General features: G+C 44.3%; 1 protein-coding gene across 6 annotated transcripts in view; it reads right to left on the bottom strand.

Annotated features, from left to right (window-relative positions):
* Positions 1-22,031, bottom strand: part of PTCH1 (patched 1) — a 105,591-nt gene extending 83,560 nt beyond the window's left edge. Inside the window, exon 1 of one of the 6 annotated variants that reach the window (XR_008844997.1) lies at positions 1,518-2,505. Coding sequence is in view for 3 of the 6 variants with exons in the window: in XM_056524784.1 (XP_056380759.1) it covers positions 1,518-1,703 (186 nt within the window). In the remaining 3 variants the exon portion in view is untranslated. Of the gene's footprint in view, positions 1-1,517; positions 2,506-4,472; positions 4,988-7,185; positions 8,284-21,851 lie in introns of those variants that run through there. The other 5 variants (XM_056524801.1, XM_056524793.1, XM_056524816.1 and 2 more) reach the window with 5 other exon arrangements.
* Positions 22,032-22,659: the final 628 nt, after the last annotated feature.

Here is a 22,659-nt window from a genome sequence, read left to right on the forward strand (position 1 = left end):
ACCCCCAGAAACCAGAGCAGTGCACCCTCCTGCGACACCACTATAATAACCCCCAGAAACCAGACCAGTGCACCCTCCTGCGACACCACAATAATAACCCCAAGAAACCAGACCAGTGCACCCTCCTGCGACACCACTATAATAACCCCCAGAAACCAGAGCAGTGCACCCTCCTGCGACACCACTATAATAACCCCCAGAAACCAGAGCAGTGCACCCTCCTGCGACACCACAATAATAACCCCCAGAAACCAGAGCAGTGCACCCTCCTGTGACACCACTATAATAACCCCCAGAAACCAGACCAGTGCACCCTCCTGCGACACCACTATAATAACCCCCAGAAACCAGACCAGTGCATCCACCTATAACACCACTATAATAACCCCTAGGAATCAGAACACCACTATAATAACCCCTAGGAATCAGAGCAGTGCACCCTCCTGTGACACCACTATAATAACCCCTCAGTACCTTCTATAACTCTACTGATTAAACTCCAAGAACCAAGACTGTATCCTCCTACAACATGGTGACCTTCTGTAACACTACTGTACTATTTACCCCCCCCCCTCCCAAGAACCATGGCAGTGCACCCTCCAGCAACGTGACCTTCTGTAACAACATTATATTAACCCCCAGATATTAAAGCAGTGCACCCTCCAGTAATATTTTAACCTTCTTCAACAGCACTCTATTAACAGCCCAAGAACCAGAGCAGTGCACCCCCCCCCCCCTCCAGGAGGCAGAGTAGTGCACCCTCCTGCACCCCCCCCCTCCAGGAGGAAGAGTAGTGCACCCTCCTGCACCCCCCTCCAGGAGGCAGAGTAGTGCACCCTCCTGCACCCCCCCCCCCTCCAGGAGGAAGAGTAGTGCACCCTCCTGCACCCCCCCCCCCCCTCCAGGAGGAAGAGTAGTGCACCCTCCTGCACCCCCCCCCCCCATCCAGGAGGAAGAGTAGTGCACCCTCCTGCACCCCCCCCCCCCATCCAGGAGGCAGAGTAGTGTACCCTCCAGGAGGCAGAGTAGTGCACCCTCCTGCATCCCCCCCCCCCCCTCCAGGAGGCAGAGTAGTGTACCCTCCAGGAGGCAGAGTAGTGCACCCTCCTCCATCCCCCCCCCCCCCCTCCAGGAGGAAGAGTAGTGCACCCTCCTGCACCGCCCCCCCCCCCTCCAGGAGGCAGAGTAGTGCACCCTCCTCCATCCCCCCCCCCCTCCAGGAGGAAGAGTAGTGCACCCTCCTCCATCCCCCCCCCCTCCAGGAGGAAGAGTAGTGCACCCTCCTGCACCGCCCCCCCCCCCCCCCCCCCTCCAGGAGGCAGAGTAGTGTACCCTCCAGGAGGCAGAGTAGTGTACCCTCCAGGAGGCAGAGTAGTGTACCCTCCAGGAGGCAGAGTAGTGCACCCTCCTGCATCCCCCCCCCCCTTGCAGGAGGCAGAGTAGTGCACCCTCCTGCAACACCACTGTTAACCCTCTATGAAGCAGAGCAGTGCACCCCCCCCAGGAGCCCAGTTCACCTCTGAGATCTGCTGGAGGGCGAAGGTCGCATCACAGTAGCTCGGCCGCTGTAGATAGTCCCGGTCAGGCGGTCCTGTGGTCCTGAGATGCGGGTCCCTGTTGCGCCCCCTCCTCCTCGCTACCCTTGGCCGGGCAGCTGGCTCCCGGGTGCCCTGCGGCTCAGTAGCATAGGCGGCCAGGGCCATGTTGTGGCCGGGTTCTGGCCGTAGCTTGTGCGACTGTGGTGTGGGGCAGCCAGGGGCTCGTACTCCGCTTTAGCCCTCCGGTTTAGCTGGGTCGTGCTGGGGGAGGCAAGGCTTCGTGTTCCTGGGCTGGCACGGCGCTCGTCTTCATGCTTCTCCAGGCTCGGTGGCGGAGGGCGGCGAGTCACACTTTGCGCCTTCCATCCCCACATTTCGCGATCCGGAGGTCTGCGCCGCTTCCCACATTCAGAGAGTGTTTGTTTATGTGTGAGAGCTGGAGAGGGGCGCAGAGCAGCCGCGGCACACTACACCAACATGGAAGCAGCTAATCCCACATTGCATCCAGATCTCCCACCGAGGAAAGGATGGAGACCAGCCGGGGACAGCAGCGCGCTCCTCACTGATGGGTCCTCCTGCCGGGCTCTCCACAACAGCAACCCGATCCCTAGCTGGGGCCCTGGGAGACTCCTCACTCAGCTGCCTGTGCGCTTCTCGCTTTCTCCCTGGCTCTTTCCTAGCTTCAATAGATGAGATGTAGAAGAAGGGGGGAGGGAGACAAGAACTCGCTTTCTCCATTTGGAGAAAGAGAAAAGGAGGGGAGAATCCGGAGAGAGCCGCCCCCGGGGCTGTCAGATGGCTGGGAATCCGCTCCTGCCATTGGCTAAAGTGCAGCAAAAAAATACTCAACAAACATGACTATTATTAGCTGCTTAGCAACAGCTCACCAAAGTAGAGGACCACCCAGGCAGCCAGGGCTTGTGTGTGTATGTGTGTGAGAGTGTGTATCTCCCAGCTTCAGGGGGAGTCTTAAAGAGAACCAAGCCTGCCTCGCATGCAAGCCGACATGAAGAGCCTTCCCTCGCTCGCCAGGCTCTGCCCTTCTCTCACTCTACGTTTCCCTCTTCTCCAGTTTTTACTTTTTCTGCAGTTTTCTTATATTTATATACTTTACTCTCAGCCTTTCTGTTCTCTCTCCACTCCAGTTCCTATATTTTCTCCTTTACCTTTTATGCAGTCCCTACTCTTCTCGTTTTTCCTTCTTCAGTCTCTGCACTTATTATTATCCGGTCTCTCCTTCTTTACTCCTTTACCTATCACCATATCTCTTCTTTCATTCTTCACTCTCTACGCTCATGTTCTTCCACTTCTCCAGGTTTTTTTTCCCTTCACCTCTTAACCAGTTTCTCTTATTTCCTCCTTCAGCATTTCCATTCTAGTTTTCCTACTTCTTCTTCTGCATCTACCATTTTCCTTCACCTCTTATCCAGTCTCTACTCTTCTCTGCTATTCTTCTTTAGTCTCTATCATTCTGTTCGCCTTTTCCTCTCTAGTTTTTATCCAGTTTCCACTTTTTCCTTCTTCATCATTTATCCGGTTTCTGCACTTTTCTTCCCTCTTGTTCTCCAGTTTCCATCACACTTCCCTGAGTTCTCTCTTTTCCTGTGTTCACTTTGCCTGCTTTCTTCCTTCATCTACAAATTCTTAACCTCTACTCTGCTCTTTTTCTATACTTTTCCATTTCTTTTTGTAGTCTCTAATGTAGTTTTTCTTTTACATCTTTTATGTCTCCATGTTCTTATGCTTTCCTACTCTGTGTTTACACTTTGTTCTTTCTTCTTCTCCAGACCCCTCTCATTTCTTTGCATTACTCTGTTCTAGTCTCTGCACTTGTCTCTGTTGTCTCTTAATCACTTTTCTCTCCTTCCTTTACTCTCTTAAGATCTCTCTGCTTCTCCAGTTTCTAGTTTGTCTCCATTGCTTCTCTTATTCACCAGACTCTACGCTTTTCTGTTTTCCCTTTGTCTGTAGAATCTTCACTTTTCTCTGCTTTCCCTCATCTGTACTCACTACACTACTGCTTTCCAGTCTGTATACAGTACTTGTTTCTGGAACTCTTTGTATCTTTTCCCATTCCTGCAGATATCTTTCATTCCCCTCTTCTCCTGTCTCAGCACCTCTCTCTGCTTTCTTTTCACCAGTTTTTACATTTTCCCTTTGTCTTCAGTTTCTGCATTTCTCTCTCCTTTTTACTCAGACACAAAACAGACTAATAGGTCATAGTTATAAAAAAAAACAAAAAAACAGGCCTCACCAAATAAACACTGTTGTGTGGAAGTTACTTTACATGTTCTGTGCCCATCTAGTGGGAACTCTTCAGAGATTCTTTAAAGAGGCGCCTTGGCCCCAAGCTGAAACAAATACTGGGAGGTCCAGCTTGAATTCCCAGGCTTGCACAAATAATGACAGAGTGCTTGTGGGAGAAGTACTGGGAAGTGCCAGATTTTTTCTCTCTTTTCTTCTAACATTCCATTTGCAGGAAAATAAAAAGGCACCCATTCCAAACTAACCTACAATAATAGCTATCACCACATCGGCTTCATATCCTTTTGCATGAGCAAATATGTAGGATATGTAACCTCTTATTACCCTCACATAATTCATGGTTGTGGCTTTTGTCCCACAGCATGGTATGGGTTAACGACCCACCACACGCTACGCTCTAGAATTCCAATGGAACACATGATAGAGATTTGTGGCAAGGATGTATGCTACAGCAAATATATCCCCTATAATAGAGAATGGATGGATTTTGGTGCTAATACATTAGGAATGGAGAGATAATATTTAACTGTTGCAAATCCAAAAAATCTGATGTTTATTTTTACACTCAGTATTTATGGCAATATATTTCTTAATATTACGGCAATTTATAAACTTTTCACCATAAAGTAAATTGATGTTTTTTTCTGTGGGCCATCATTTTTCGCTCACCTACATAAGGTTGTAACTATGCATCAGAAGTTACCCTCACAAGTTCACTTGGGCCTCTAGTAGACACAGCTGGCTGCCTCGGAAAAGAATTATTACCTGTCTCTGTTGACACTTTGCAGCAAAATGATGTCACATGAAATCTGAGTAAATGGAAATAAACTATACTAAATGTATGACATGCTGACATTTTCTGAACTAAAGTGAACAATGCCTTAGCTTCCTCTTTTTCAACTCTGGTATAGCATTGCTTTTCCATATGCAGACTTACCACACGTTGCGGACCACATTAAAATGGATTTTATATAAATAGCTATTTGGCCTAATAAAATAATCACATCTTAAGATATGCTCTTATTTTGAGCCTTGATTAGCCACAAGATATATAATTCGATATTATACTCTATAGGGGGTTTCTGACACTTATAGGGGTATTTCAGCAGATATCCATAATAGGGAATAACATAACAGCACTCACCATCAGAAAGATAAAATCTTGGCGGTTATTTTGGTTCATGTCTTGTGTGCGGTATCTGGCCACGTGAACCACAACAAATGCCAAGATTTTATCTAGCTGATGTGAGTGTTGTTATGTTATGCCCTAGTCTGGATATATGCTTAGCTGCATCTGTTAATTTTGTATAATACCTGTGCACCATTAAAAGGGAAGGAGCCCAGGGGTCAGCAATGTGTCTGAACAGACGGGAAGAGACTAAATTTAAAGGATTAGTATCATGAAAAAAACGTATCCCCTATCCGAAGGAAGGGGTCCGAGCGCTAGGGCCCCCACGATCTACTGTTTGGAACCCTCGGCTCTCCATCACAGGGGCACGTCGCGACCCCCGCCAGATGCGGGGCCACCACCTCCACATAGCTCTATCGGAGAGCCGTTCGGCAATCTTCGGCTCTCCCATAGAACTATATAGAGGGGGCGTGGCAGCCCCCGCTTTGGGCGTGGGTCGTGACGCGCCGTTTTAAAGGAGAGCTGGGGCACCATACAGATTGCTGGGGGCCCAGTGCTCGGACCCCCGCGAACTAAAACGTATCCCCTATCCGATAAGAAAGAAAGCATACTCACCTGCCATGATCCCCTGCAGCTTCCACTCTGACGGCTCCTGGTCCCCGCTGCTCTTGGCTGCTTCATGTGATGTTTTGTCCCTGTATGAGCCAACCACTGGCTGAGATGAGTAACTAGTGGGGAGTTCCTACAGGCAACACATCAAAGGAACCAGGAAGCAGCAAGAACCAGGAGCTGTCAGGGTTTGGAGCAGGTGAGTATGCCTTTTTTTATTTTTACAGCACCCTAAGCCAAATACTACATTTTTTTGCCACTTAATCCCTAAAGGGGTACTCTGGCGCTTAGACATCTTATCCCCTATCCAAAGGTCCCCAGCGGCGGGACCCTCGTGATCTTGCACGCCGCACCCCATTAAAATCAGTCTGATTACTGTCGATCACGGGGACGGAGCGTTGTGACATCACGCCTCCGCCCCCGTGTGACATCACAGCTCCGCCCCTCAATGCAAACCTGTGGGAGGGGGCATGACAGCTCCGTCCCCGTGATCGACAGTTATCAGACCTGGAGCAAACATGCTCCAGGGACTGATTTTAATGGGGTGCGGCGTGCAAGCTCACGGGGGTCCATGCGGCGGGACCCCCGCGATCAGGCATCTTATCCCCTATCCTTTGGATAGGGGATAAGAGGTCTAAGTGCCGGAGTACCCCTTTAAGTTTCCACTTGTTTTTTTTTCTTGCAGTTTTTGGAATACTGCCACTGCAGTTTATGAGCCAAAGCCAAAAGTGTATTCAAAAGGAATAGGACATATAAAGGAAGGACTTATACTTCTCCTCCCGTATGGATCCACTTCTGACTTTGGCTCAAAAACTGCCAGAAAAAAACCAAGTGTAAACTTAGCCTTAAAGAGGCTTTCTGAGACTGTAACAATAATATTAGTCCTGGCAAACCCTTTTAAACACTGATGGCTTATTAATATTTGATTGTAAGCTTGTGGCTTTTTCCAATACTGCAACTCCAAGCATGCGCAGTTACACGTGTTGTAGTAAGATTAAGTGAACACCGCAATCCTAATTATTTCCTATGGCAAAACATCTGATTTTAGTGACCTTTAGCACAAATGCCAGGTCTGAGGTGCAGTACCAGGAATGGCCACCAATATAAACAGCGGTGCCTGACTATGTTCACAATTCTGCTTATCATTAGGCATCCTGACTGCCTCACCCCCACCAAACACTATGGGAGAGATGTATCAAAACCTTTCCAGAGGAAAGTTACTGAGTTGCCCATAGCAACTTTTCATTTTTGAAAAGGCCTGTGAAAAATGAAAGAAGCAATCTGATTGGCTGCTATGGGCAACTCAGCAACTTTTCCTCTGGACAGGCTTTGATAAATCTCCCCTTATTTTCTTCCACTCTTTACCTCAGGTTGTGTGTGGTGTTTGCAGTGCAGGTGAAATGAATAGATAAAAGCTGTAATACCACACACCACCTGAGTACAAGAGTGGCGCTGCTATGGGAAGCTGCTATGTTTTTCTAATCAAACCTGAAGTCCTGAAAAACCTGAAAGCACCAAAGTATTCTCATTCGCAGAACTATATTAGCTAAATGTGTGCCACATGGAGATAAATATACAATTTTCCAATTCATATATCTCTCCGACAGGCTTCCTATAACGTCAATGCCTGCTATGAAAGGTTACAGTAAATACAGTGACTTGGACTGGACGACAGGCTGTTCCAGCAGAGAGGGAGTTAACCGTAGCACTGTGTGTGTCCATTGAAAAAAGAAAAAACGTGAAGCGTTGCAGGCGGGAGGAGGGTCCGGGGGAATCGGCCTGTGGGAGAAGCGCGGCCCGAATTAGGCGGGACCTGCGCCTTCGTCACGTGATGGACGGGCCCCCCCTGAAGGAGGCGCGCGCCCTTCAGTTTGCTCTCGTGTGTTTACTGTAGTGCGCGCGGTTGCTCGTTCACGAGTGTGTGTGAGTACCCTGCGGCTTTCGGACAGAAGAAGTACCGCACTTCAGCTGGTGTATTTACTACAGTGATGTAGGAGGCGGCCTTTTGCTGCAGTATAAAGAAATAACTCACAAACCGTATTACATTCCTGAGAGGACACCGGCCATCCTACGTTACCCAAGGAGCTGTTCACACAGGATAGCCGTCACTGTGGGCACCATTCATACAGCAGAGCCGGACATGTGCTGCTCCCTTCTGGCGTACCGTGAGAATTCTTCCAATCCACCACCAGATAGGGGGTAGTATGGGGTCACATCACTGAAATGAAAAGGGATCCTGCCACAGCTAGAGGCTCCGAATCTAAATATGGACACTGGCACAGTTATGTTTGAGCCTGTTTGTAAGGCCAGGTTCACACACAGTTTTCTGGATACATTTTTTTTTTGCCACAAAAGGTGCGCAGTGAACACGCCTGTTTTCAATAGGAATGTACACTGCAGTCCACATTTTGAATAGCAGAACAAATCTTTTCAGCAGGCATATTAAATACCCCAGAATATCTGACCTGTCTCTTACTCCGAATGGATGCCAGATATACGGGGCATAGGTTAGCCCCATTGAATTAGGAAATATGCAATCCGAAATGTCAAAATACAGAGATAGGAAGCTGCCCTCTGAACATACCCCAAAGGTGCCTATCCATTTTCAATAATTGCTTGATCAGCTGAAAGTTATTCCTCACGGCCTTCCCATTTGTTCGGCCTAACTGAATGTTCCTGTGTTGTCTATGGGGAGGGGTAAGCCACAGCCAGACTGCTCTGATACCATCTTATTCCTCTGAGAACAAGAGCCAGGACCACCATTAGGAATTTGGGCCCCCATACAGGGGAAGCATCTGAGTTCGCCCTTACCAAAAGTTGTAAAAAGGACCCCTTAGTATATCTAATTTGTACGGTGTCCGTTTTAGGACATAGTCATCAGCCACACCTCCCTCAGGCAAAACAGCGCCTCGCCTCGGACCAATCGTTGTCAGACGCAACTACTTTCTCCGTCAGGCAAAACAGCTTCTCACCTACTCCCTCGGACCAATTGCCGTCAGCCGCAACTCCATCCTCCTTCAGACAAAACAGCATCCCGCCTCCTCCCCCGGACCAATCGCTGTCAGCTGCAACTCCATCCTCCGTCAGGCGAAACAGCGACCCGCCTCCTCCCTCACACCAATCGCTGTCATCCTTCAGCCACAACTCCCTCATCTGAAAATCCCTCATCCAAAACACCGTCATGCCTCAGACATTTCTCCCTCAGACGTAACTTCCTGCCGCATAGTACAGCCGGCGCTGCACAGCACTGTATAGCAGAGCCGACATTGAATAGCATGTGCAACAGAACCCGTATAGCAGAGAGCCAACACTGACTCTGCTCTGCTAAACGGCAGGAAGGTTTTTCCTCTTAGGGATAACGGAGTTTTGGATGAGAGACTTTAGGATGACAAAGGAGGTAGGAGGGAGTTGCGGCTGACACCTGATGGAGATTGGTCCGAGGGAGGAGGCGGGACGCTGTTTTGTCTGACGGAGGACAGAGGTACGACTGACGATGTCCTAAAATTGACACCGTATAAAATGGACACCCTATATTTGACCTGGGTCCCACAGAGGCAGTACTGTCCTGATGGCATCCCTGCGTTCAAACCTTCTCCACCAACATCATCGATCACTGGAGAGTTGAAAGGTCGCCATAACCTTTAGTCAGTCCGCCATTGACCAGCAACAATTTTTTGTCAGGTTAAAAAAATGCGATTAGCAAGCAAATGAATGTTTACTTGTTCGTCACCTGATCGCGTGTTTTAAGTGTGTATTCCGACATAGCAGTTAAGATGAGCCTCTTGCACACAGTTCTTATTCATTGCTGCTGATACACAGCTGGCAAAGAATAGGTAAGGCTTACTAAAACTGCCACAAATCATGGGTTAACTGTATAGCATTGGCCTGTGCATTAAGGATTTTAGCTTAACCCCATAAGGACTGAGGGTTTTTCCGTTTTTGAACTTTCGTTTTTTTTTCCTTACCTTTAAAAAATAATAATTCTTTCAATTTTGCACCTATAAAAACCATATGATGGCTTATTTTTTGCGCCTCTCATTCTACTTTGTAATGACATCAGTCTTTTTACCCCAAAATATACGGCAAAACCAAAAAAAAATATTGTGCGACAAAATTTAAGAAAAAACGCCATTTTGTAACATATGGGGGCTTCCATCTCTATGCAGTACATTTTTGGGTAAAAATAACACCTTATCTTTATTCTGTAGGTCCATACGATTAAAATGATACCCTACTTATATAGGTTTGATTTTGTCGTACTTCTGGAAAAAATCATAACTACATGCACGAAAATGAACAAGCTTAAAATTGTCATCTTCTGACCCCTATAACTTTTATATTTTTCCACGTACAGAGTGGTATGCGGCATGATCTGAAGCTTTTATCTATACCATTTTTGTATTGATCGGACTTTTCAATCGCTTTTTATTCATTTTTCATGATATAAAAAGTGTCCAAAGATACGCTATTCTGGACTTTGGAGTTTTTTTGTGCGTACGCCATTGACCGTGAGGTTTAATTAACGATATATTTTTATAATTCGGACATCTCCGCACGTGACGACATATGTTCATTTTTATTAACACAGTTTTTTTTTTTTAAATGGGAAAAGGGGGTGATTCAAACTTTTATTAGGGAATGGGTTAAATGATCTTTATTAACTTTTTTTACTTTATTTTTAATTTTTTTGCAGTGTTATAGCCCCCTCTAGTGGCTATAATACATTACATCGATCGATGATTCTGCAGCTTGACTGCTCATGCCTGGATCTCAGGCACTGAGCAGTCATTCGGTGATCGGTGACACAGGAGGAAGGTAAGGACCCTCCTTGTGTCTGCCAGCTGTTTGGTAAGCCGCGATTTCGCTGCGGCGGTCCCGAACAGCCCGCTGAGATAGCCGGGAGCAGTTTACTTTCACTTTAGATGCAGCGATCAACTTTGAACGCCGCGTCTAAAGGGCTAATAGTGTGCGGCACCGCGATTAGTGCTGCGCGCTATTAGCCACAGGTCCTGGCCATTAGAGGCCGGGCCCAATCCGCTATGATCATGGTGCCGCACACTATGTAAAAGATCAGTGTGTGCAGTTTTATAGCCCCCTGTAGGAGCTATAATGTTGCAAAAAAAAAATGCGAAAAAAAAACCTGTTAATAAAGATAATTTAAAGCATTCCCTAATAAAAGTTGGAATCACCCTTTTCCCATAAAAAAAACAAAACAAAACAGTGTAAATAAAAATAAACTTATGTAGTATCGCTACGTGCGGAAATGTCCGAATTATAAAAATATATCATTAATTAAACTGCACGGCCATAGTCCAAAGTAGCGTATTTTTGGTCACTTTTTATATCATGAAAAAATGAATAAAAAGCTATCAAAAAGTCCGATCAATACAAAAGTATGACAAAATCACACCTCTAGGGTAGGGTATCATTTTAATCGTAAGCACCTAAAGAATAAAGATAAGGTGTCATTTTTACTGAAAAATGTACTGCGTAGAAATGGTAGCCCCCAAAAGTTACAAAATTGTGTTTTTCTTCAATTTTGTCGCACAATGATTTTTATTTTCCGTTTTGTCGTAGATTTTTGGGTAAAATGACTGATGTCATTACAAAGTAAAATTGGTGGTGCAAATAATAAACCATCATATGGATTTTTAAGTGCAAAATTGAAAGAGTTATGATTTTTTAAAGGTGAGGATGAAAAAATGAAAGTGCAAAAACAGAAAAACCCCCAATCCTTAAGAGGTTAAAATTGCCTGAATGTAGTCAGCTAGGGGGAGATTTAGCAAAACCTGTGCAAAGGAAAAGTTTTCCATTGCAACCAATCAGATCCCTTCTTTCATTTTTCAAAGGCCTTCCTAACAATGAAAGAAGCGAGCTGATTAGTTCCTATGGGCAACTGGGCAAGTTTTCCTCTACACAGGTTTTGATAAATCTCCCCCCTAGTGACTACGTTGAGGTAATTTTTCAAGCATGTTTGGACTCGGACCCACAAGTTTAGCACACCACACTTTTTGCTCTGAGTACAAACACACATACACACGGAAAATAAACTAAAAGTAGTCAGTAGCTGACTATGTTTGGGCCAATAAAGTCAATGGGGCCCATGCCTGACATGGACATATTTGTCGACATCCAGTTTTGACAGGATGTTAATGTATATGTGCAACATGTTGGCAAATTGGATATGCACCTAACCTCATTTGTAGAAATTATGTGTCATGGTGTCAGCTGCCTGTGCCTCACCACTGTTATGGTACATCCACACGAGCGGTTCCACAGCACGTATTACACTGCGGATCCGCAATACGCCGCTTCAAGCAGACACACTGAAGTGTTGTGCGAGTCGTTGCGCATGCGCGGTGTACTCGCACACATCGCGGCCACTCCCCCCTGCTCTATGAGCTAGGCCGAGAGCTGCCGCGATGTGCGAGTATACTGCACATGCGCATGGCAACTCGCACACCGCACTGTGTCTGCTTGTAGCGGCGGGTTGCTGCTCAGAGCAGGCACCTGTAAAGGCAGCATACAACAGTCCTTCAGTGGCGGATCCGCAGCGTAATACGCGCTGGGGATCTGCTCATGTGAACGTACCCTTAAGCTAGGTTCACATGGTAAATTGTAGGACTGCTTGGATATGTGCTGTCTCCTTGAACAGCAATGCATATCCGAGTGGATTCTGGCGAAAGAATAAGTTAGCTATAGGCTTAGGGTCGATTAACATTACGGAATTTCCGAGCAGAGAAATTCTGGTCACATATTCCGATACAGCAGCTTCCATCGTTTTCAATTTGATTGTGCTTCACTGTGCACACTGCTGAATTCTGGCAGAAATTCAAATTTTTCTGAAAGAATGTTCAAAATCATTATTTTGGGGGAATCTGCTTGAAAATGCATTGCCGTCTATGGAGACAGCGGATATCCGAGCATTCCTAGAGCCAGCTGGTCACTCGGCGCCAGCAGCAGACGGAACCTCAGGATAGAATATTATAAACCAAAGATTCCATAATGTGAACATATGGGCACGTTACATATGCTGAAATATATATGCAATGTGTGTCCTATTGTTTCTTCGGCACATAGTTAAAATAAGTGGATACATGACATTATTCACTAAAAGTCCACATTAAAAATGTGTCAGGTAAGAATGCTGATTAGCCCAACTGAATGGGGCTAATCCATGTCCAAAACTGTGAATAAATATGTGGTTAATTAGAGGAAAATACACCTTGTAAATCTAGTCATAGGTGCCAGGACAGTATTGAGGAGGTGGTATAGACTTTACCTATGATCCATACAGGCTAGAGGGTGTAAGACATATTTTTACATAACTTTTAGGGTGTGTTCACATGCTCAGGTTTTAACTGCAATTATTGAATACAAGGCCAGGAATGCATTTTAAAAGTGAAGAAGCCTCAGTCTTTCCTGTATATGTTCTGTTTCTGGCTTTGAATTCAATAAATTCAATAATTGCAAGTAAAAACCTGAACATGTGAACACATATAGTTCATGAGGTTGGAAAAAAAAAACAATGTGCATACTGACAGAGAGTGGTGAAAAGTGGCGATCATGAGTGTTCCGTGCCGGGTCTATCCTAATCCTTGCCATTCCCCCTCTATAGTTATAGGTGACTGTACCAAATGCCATAGTCCTCTATACTCCAAACCCCCCTTTTCCTTGCCTACACACACTTTATCTACCCTTTGGTTATTCAGTACACTAATTAAATATCTATGTTTACTGCATGAGCTCTTCACACCCAGCATGCACTAACATATCTCTGCATCTATAGTATGTCTCAGCACGCTATATGTTTTCTAACATCTCACTTAGTCTCCTGATGAACCCATATACAGTGGCCCCTCAACATACGATGGTAATCCGTTCCAAACGGACCATCGTTTGTTGAAAGCATTGCATGTTGAGGGATCCGTGCAATGTAAAGTATAGGACAGTGGTCTACAACCTGCGGACCTCCAGATGTTGCAAAACTACAACACCCAGCATGCCCGGACAGCCAACCGCTGTCCGGGCATGCTGGGTGTTGTATTTTTGCATCATTTGGAGGTCCGCAGGTTGTAGACCACTGTTAAAGGAAGTTGTACTCACCTGTCCCCGCCGCTCCGGACCGTCACCACTCGTCACTGCTGCCCGGGATGTCGCCGTCCATCGCTGTCGCCACGTTCCCGGGGTGTCCCCGCAAGGCCTCTGCTTCCCCGGCATCCGCGCTCTCCCTTGCCGCCATCACGTCGCTACGCACCCCGCTCCTATTGGATGACGGGACGGCGTGCGCAGCGACATGATGACGATGGAGAGCGCCGACGATGCAGAGGATCCCGAAGAGGACGCGCCGGAGCTCCGTGGACAGGTGAGTGACCATCACCAGAGCTCACAGGGCACCATAAACGGGTATCCGGCGGCAGCTGAAGCAGTCAGCGCTGCCGGATAGCCGTTTATGCGATGGCCCCAACATAAAAAAGCATCGTATGTTGATGCTGCCTTCAACATGCGATGGCCTCTGAAAGGCCATCGCATGTTGAAATTATCGTATGTCTGGGCCATTGTAGGTCGAGGGGTCACTGTATATATATATATTCTTTTGGTTTTGGGGGAAACACGTTGAGACCCAAGACTGAAATACTTTATGTGATATAAGTCAGTCTATGGATGGTAGGCTTACTCTACAAGAGTAACTCACATGTAGACAAACAGAACATGGCAGCACATCCACAACTTGTACATTCTTCTTACTTCTCAGCATAATTTCAAAAACGAACAGGTTGTTAATGTATCTTTTGATCAAAATGTGCAAGCCCACTCACCAAGTCAAGGCCACCTGATAAGAGTGGGTCCCTAAACTAACACTGGCGTAGTGCTGGCTAGCGACCACCGCCGCTGTGACACCAAGCCCACAGGGGAAACTCACTGACCAGGCAGCCCTACTTCTACCCGACCAAGCCCCCGGCTCCAGGCCACACCACTGGGAGAATGCTAGGAGGAAACACATGTGAGAGACTCTACAAGAGTGCTTGTTTGTAGCAATATAAGCTGGATATTGCTTTTGATATTTTGTGACCAAGGTGAATGTCTTGGCCCATTACTAAGGATACATTCCGTTTTTCGTACTGTATGTGATTAGTGATTTTCTTTTGCACTAGGTGTGGATTTTTTGTTTGTCTGTTTGATCGTGGATATCCTATTACAATAAAATCTCCCTTATTGGACACCTCCCAATAGGGGACACCTTCCAATAGTGGACAGTTTTTAATTCCCCGGCAGAGTCCCATAAGACGTAATGTACTTGCAACCACTGAATAAGGGACATTCCCAATAGCGTACGTGGACACACCTTATAGGGGAAAAACAATCCCATTAGGGGACAAAACACTCCCAATATGGGACAACTAGGCTTATGTGCCGGTCCTACATTGCACAAGGCTCCCGTCAGGGGGGTACAGCCAATACATCAGTAAGGGGCCCAGGCTCCCAGGGGGCTATGGCACCCACTGCACCCCCCTGCAGCAGCTTCAGCATAGAAGCAGAAGACCGCTGTTTAAACAGTGGTGCTTCTGTACGTCTGCTGGCCACATCATTCGTCCACCCCCCTGACCCTCCTCATGTCACTTTATTTCCTCTGTGCCAAATCATCCCTCCCCCCCCTTTATTACCCCAGTGCCACATCACTTCTCCTTGATCATCCCCTGTGCTATTTCATTCTCCTTTATTACCCTTTGTGCAAATTCATCACCCCCTCTTTACCACCCGTGCCATTTTATCCCACTTGTGACATTTCATCCCCCTTTATTCCCCTGTGCCACTGCCCCCCCCCTCTGGCACAGATGGGATCAAGAAGAAATGATGTGGTAAGGGGGGATTGATTTGGCACAAGGCACAGGGGGAATAAAGTGGCACAGGGTATAAATGGCACAAGGGGTTGATAAGGGAGGATTCTACTGTAATATTGCTTTTTATCATGTTTTTTTAAGGTCATTTTAGTAGTTGTTCATTTAGAATAATTTTTGAGCATTTTTTCCCAGAGAACATCTTTCAATAGAGGAGACTTTTTTATTTTTATATTTTATTTATTTAGTGTCCGCTATTGGGAGATTCTACTGTAAAAGTTTTTTTTTTTTTTTTAATAGTTGAAAAAAAAAAAGACCATGACTAATGTGTTGATCCAGGGGAAAGAAAAAAAAAACCTTTATGAGGCAAATGCCTGTGGCTCCATACTAGAGAAAAATTTCTGGATCAACGTCCCACCTCTAGAAAACTATTATATTTTTAAAGACATCCAGGCTCCTCTTGAACTTGTTCAATGATTCAGCTATCACAACATCATGTGTCAGAGAGTTCCTTAGTCTCTACTGCTCTTAGGGCTCATTCACACTACGGGAGACTGCTGCACCCTATTTTCCACAGCAGAACTCCAGAGCGTAATTCCGCTTACAAAATACAGAGTGTGAATCTTTCTTTATATAAACATTGAAGATTCCCCATTGTCATGGTTATCAGCCTAGGTATATCACAACAAAAATCTATTTCTATCCATTACTATCCATTTTTATATTTATACCAGCCTAAATTCCCAGCAAATATATTGCAGCAGAGTTAAATGATAAAATTCTGTCTGCCTCTAGCCTCCACATGGGAGAGTGTAGAAGTTTACTGTTTCATTAATAGCTTATTGCTTATGAGCTCCCACTAGTGGAGACTATAGGCAGTCAGAATGTTATGTCTGTGTCCTGCAAGGGATTTAAAGGAGTACTCCGGTTCCCTAGCATTTGGAACATATTGTTCCAAACACTCGGAGCGGGCGGCCGGGGTCGTGATGTCACACCACGCTCCCTCAATGCAAGTCTATGGGAGGAGGTGTGCTGCACAGTAGCGGGACCCCCATGATCAGACATCTTATCCCCTATTCAAGATGTCTAGGGGCAGATAGGGATTTTAGGGATCTGGTTGACTAACTAAACCTTTCCCTGAATAATCAAATGAGAGTAAACTTTATTTCAAAAAGGGTGTAAATGCAAGGCTCCGGGTATAATATTCACACCACTTAGCCTCATATTAATACTCCCTGAGACTAAATAACACCCCCTCATCCTCATATTTACACCTTGGGCCTGATGAAGGTCCCATTCATCTTAAAGGGGTTCTCCGGTGCTTACACTTCTTTTCCCCTATCCAAAGGATAGGGGATAAGATGCCTGATCGCTGGAGTCCCGCCGCTGGGGACCCCCGGGATCATGCACGCGGCACCCCGTTTGTAATCAGTCCCCGGAGCGTGTTCGCTCCGGGTCTGATAACAGGCGACCACCGGGTCGGCGGCGTTTGACATCACGCCTCCACCCCCGTGTGACGTCACGCCTCTGCCCCTCAATGCAAGCCTACGGGAGGGGGGTGACAGCTATCACGCCCCCTCCCGTAGGCTTGCATTGAGGGGCGGAGCGTGACATCACACAGCGGCGGAGGCGTGACCTCACACGCCGCCGGCCCGGTGGTCGCCTGTAATCAGACCCGGAGTGAACACGCTCCGGGGACTGATTACAAACGGGGTGCCACGTGCATGATCCCGGGGGTCCCCAGCGGCGGGACTCCCGCGATCAGGCATCTTATCCCCTATCCTTTGGATAGGGGAAAAGATGTGTAAGCACCGGAGAACCCCTTTAAAATTTAGGGAAAATGTCAGATAGTCAATCACATAATACAATCCCTATAATGTGGGAACCAGGGCATATAGAAACAACATAAAAACGGATTTGGAATCAGGACACCCAGAGCTATAATAGAGATAACATTGATTGTATTTATACTGGCCTCTATAAGTTATTTTTGGAAATAAGTTAGCACAGACTTTTAAACCTATAGGGTTCCATGGTGGCAAAGTAAACCCAATTTTTGCAATGATTTAAATGTTTCATATGTACTACCATAGTATTTCTACAGGTTATGACACAGCATGTGTACATACAACTTTATGTGAACTTTATGATTATTCTATAAGGCTTAACTAAAGTGGTGTGCAATATTATTACATTTAGAGTTTACTTGATATATGGTTATTTATGTTATTTTCAAAAAGAAGGCTCCAACGCTAAATAGCAGTGCCCCCCAATCTGTGGCTTTCAGGCTGTTGAAAAATTACTACTCTCATCATATCCCAACAGCTGAATGCATTCAGCTGTCAGGGAATGATGGAAGTCGTAGTGTTGCAATAGCTGGAGAGCCACAGGCTAGGGAACAGTGCTATATATTAGCCTATGGCTATGTTAACATCAGCATTCAGAGCTCAGTTCGCTGATTCTGTTGAAATGATTGGAAAATTCTGGATGTCAGGTTTTTATTCTACGCTAATGGAACCCCAATGGACTTTATTGGGTTACGTTGGTGTCCATTGTCATAACCTCCATCCCATCTCATCATAGAGTGATAAAAGAGAACTGCATGTTGTAAACTTGTTAGGCTGCAGCTCTTGTAGAACTACATGTCTAAGCATTTGTCGGGAAAAAGAAGCTTCAATTAGTCAAGAATAAAACTATAGAAACAAGAATATATCCAGTGTCCTGGAATATTATTATGAATGAAGCAATGCCTGTAACTGTAACCGACTGACAACCCCTGTGTTAGCTGAGCTCATGTTGTACACTTATTGCACACTTGGGCTTGGCCAACACGAGTTGGATACAGGACAGCACGGTGGAAACAGTCTGGGCACAGAATGAATTATAACCACTGCCACTTGTCATCTTTCACACACAGGAGAGTACACTGGCAAGAAAAAAGTTCCATTGACGATGCTGGGTCTTAGGAGTGGTGGATAGTGGAGGGCATCCTGCACCTCTGTGTGGTTACCGTTCCTAAACTGACCTAAAATAGCGCTACCAGCACATTCCTAGCGCTGCTTGCAGAGCTTTATGAGTAAGCTAGCACTAAACAAGTACTATCTTAATGCTTCTCTCCCTGTGGTCTAGTCTTCTTCATATACAACTGATAAATTAATGTTAGAATATAGCTGGCCTTGTTTCAGTAATGTTCTAAAAGGAGGAAAAGGTGTCATTGTAAAAGTCTGATCAACTTGGGTGGTCAGAGGCATTCCTGCCCCCAATTTCATTGAGTGCTGCAACCCTGGCTATAATGCTCTTCCTAATCAATCTGCCCTTATTAACATGTGGAAGCTTTGCTGGCTTTAATATGGATATGCTGGACAGGCATCACCAGGTTCAGTTACCTTTAAACAACTGGCCATAGTCATTAGATATATATCTGCAGACTATTTGCAGAGATCTGCTTATGATCTGATGGCTAGACTTGATCTGCCAATGTTCTGCTGATAAATACATCATATTTATGGCAAACTTTAGATGGGTAGCAAGGAAAGACATGACCATATTGTCTTCTTCATATCTGGATAACTTGAGACAGGTGAGCAGACAACACTTGTCATAACTACACTGGAAGTAATGATTCATCAGGACTTAGGCAGCATGTCTAATGCCTGTCAACCAGGGTCACCCAGATGATAACATGCTAACTTCTATATTTATAATGGCATCATTCAATCATGGTAGTTCTACAGGATACAGGTATATTCTAGTCTGCACCTGCTTCCTTACAGGCTGAAGAGCTAGCAGACGAATACCTTAAAGCACATGTTGTAAAACTTCTGGAAAACATTCAAACTCTTTGTTACAGATTCACAGCTGTCTATGGGAAACTACTGCCACTACTACAAAAGTGAACTGGGTAACCAAGGGTGGTCACTGACCTCACCTGTAAGTCATGTCTGTTGTCTATTATCATAAGTAATAGACACAAGCCACTGGAAAATCAAAGGGAGACATAGAGCAACAGTTAGTTAAATGTTATGAACACTATGGATTACATAACAGATACATTTGTATCTTCCCTACAAGATACACTGTACATGGTTTTGAAGGAACATGGAGTTCACCCAGCCAAATAATAAGCAAATACATTTTCAAGCCATTGCTTCCTACAGCTTCAGCTTTCACCAGCACCTGGACATTTCTTGGAGGTGTCTAAGTTATGACTTCCCAGCTGTTGAATAACTTTCAGGCAGGATAAATGATGTTCCCATATAACACGTTGTGCAGTGTGCTGCTATATTGGAATCAGTTATAATACATACATGTAGCTACACCGCATAGACAATTCTTAGTAGAGATCAATTTGACAGTGTGCAGCCAGCACTGCTGATTCTAATAATGGTGTAACATTCTAATTCTCGTTCTAATAATGGTGTAACATTCTAATTCTCGTTCTAATAATGGTTTAACATTCTAATTCTCATTCTAATAATGGTGTAACATTCTAATTCTTATTCTAATAATGGTGTAACATTCTAATTCTCATTCTAATATTGGTGTAACATTCTAATTCTCATTCTAATAATGGTGTAACATTCTAATTCTCATTCTAATAATGGTGTAACATTCTAATTCTCATTCTAATAATGGTGTAACATTCTAATTCTCATTCTAATAATGGTGTAACATTCTAATTCTCATTCTAATAATGGTGTAACATTCTAATTCTCATTCTAATAATGGTGTAACATTCTAATTCTCATTCTAATAATGGTGTAACATTCTAATTCTCATTCTAATAATGGTGTAACATTCTAATTCTCATTCTAATAATGGTTTAACATTCTAATTCTCTTTCTAATAATCGTGTAACATTCTAATTCTCATTCTAATAATCGTGTAACATTCTAATTCTCATTCTAATAATGGTGTAACATTCTAATTCTCGTTCTAATAATGGTGTAACATTTTAATACTCATTCTAATAATGGTGTAACATTCCAATTCTCATTCTAATAATGGTGTAACATTCTAATTCTCATTCTAATAATGGTGTAACATTCTAATTCTCATTCTAATAATGGTGTAACATTCTAATTCTCATTCTAATAATGGTGTAACATTCTAATTCTCGTTCTAATAATGGTGTAACATTCTAATTCTCATTCTAATAATGGTGTAACATTCTAATACTCATTCTAATAATGGTGTAAAATTCTAATTCTCATTCTAATAATGGTGTAACATTCTAATTCTCGTTCTAATAATGGTGTAACATTCTAATTCTCGTTCTTATAATGGTGTAACATTCTAATTCTCGTTCTAATAATGGTGTAACATTCTAATTCTCGTTCTAATAATGGTGTAACATTCTAATTCTCGTTCTAATAATGGTGTAACATTCTAATTCTCGTTCTAATAATGGTGTAACATTCTAATTCTCATTCTAATAATGGTGTAACATTCTAATTCTCATTCTAATAATGGTGTAACATTCTAATTCTCATTCTAATAATGGTGTAACATTCTAATTCTCATTCTAATAATGGTGTAACACCTGTAATAACTACAGTACTTGCTTTTGCCTTTAGTATTAAAGTAAAATCTAAAGCTCCTGAATATGTTATCTAAGTGAAAGAAGATGCATGAGGTGGCCTGCAGGTCCTAGTAAACCAGTGATGGCCCACAGCAGAAGAACTTTCCTGAGACAAAACACGGTGCAATGCTGGGAGACACGATCCCTTTGACTCTGCTGGGGTAACACATTTATTAGAGATATAAGCGTAAAAAGTGAATGGCTAGTAAAACAATTCCGTTTCATTGTATGTCTCTTTCATACAGCTAATCCGGTTTACACACCACGCCTACATAATTCAATAGGGCTTTCTACATTGAAAGTATAAAAGGTATAATGGTGTGTGGGTGAAATAAAGATGAAAAAAAAAACTCGCACTGATCTGTCACTTTTCTATGGGAGTTTTGCAAGGGGATTGGATTTCAAGCCTGTGTCATACCCTACCTTGTCCTGTCCAAATATATTACCATATTATAGACATTGCGCTATTACTGGAGACAAACACTAGATACACCTTTTATAAGGCAATGTCACCAAGAACACTAAAGAGTCCTGATAGAAACCTATGATTAGTCAATTGTAACATTACAATAAGCATTACGTGAAAAAGGAAACATTCCTAGATAAAAACGGGGTACAATCAGGGTAACTGTACGGAGAGATTATAGCTTATATTACACCATGCCTTTTCCCAAACTCTCCCTATTACACCACATAATCCCCATTCCCAGATCCTGTATCCACATACATAAACACACACCCTGCCAACCCTTCCCTGCCCTCCCTGCAGTAGCAAGATCACAACACAGCCGGTGCCATTTGCCAACATCCCACTCCAGAGAGTCATTTATGTTATTATTATCCCCCAGCTTTATGTTACTGCATGCAATAGAGCATATCATTGTACTTACCATCAAGTCCCTTCTCTCATGTGCTAAGCCCCAATGAAATGGAAGATGATATTTTTCCCTGTATCCTTAGGGGGGGCCTTTGAGATCACATCAGTTCCTTGCCATCAGGAACTGAGAGTGTAATAATCCTTCTGGTGTGCAGGCATTCTGCAGAGTGCTGGAAGCTCTCACAATTACATGACTGTTTCTATTAAGCAGCTCCATCGTCTTCCATGTGGGTGGTCTGCCTCTCAATAGGCAGGACCTGTCAGCGTCACGTGATTCCCAGAAACAAGAAAGAAGAAGAAGAAACACGGTGACCTTTTTAACACAATAAACTTCTACAAGAGAAGGCAAAGTAAAGCCCTGTAACATGTTATGTGCACTAGTCTGGCCATGCAGGCAAACATACTGTTCCCCATCCTTTCATCTGCCTGACAGTGCAAAATGGAACTGATAAGCCAACAGAAATGCTCATGAATATGTCCATAAAACTGCAGAAATGATGAATGAAGATCCAGGAAATCTCATTTTATGTGAACTTCCCCCTAGGTTATTTATTAATGTATTTATTTATATACTTTCTTTATAACTAGATAGTTATATTGTAACACGTTTATATTGAGTTTACAACGTACAGTATATCACTGAATGAATCTGCAATGCCTAAAGTAACAGCAGGGTCACAGGTTCGGGTTGGTGTGAGTGACCCTGCTGTCAGTTTCCCTTTAAAGGGGTTGTCCAACTATAAACACTTAGGGCGGCATTTACAAATAGTGGTGTGAATTCTTAACTATGTTAGAGCACAAAAGTTGCTGTAATAGTTGCA

Source organism: Hyla sarda, chromosome 1 (genome assembly GCF_029499605.1).
Source record: "Hyla sarda isolate aHylSar1 chromosome 1, aHylSar1.hap1, whole genome shotgun sequence".
NCBI lineage: Eukaryota > Metazoa > Chordata > Amphibia > Anura > Hylidae > Hyla > Hyla sarda.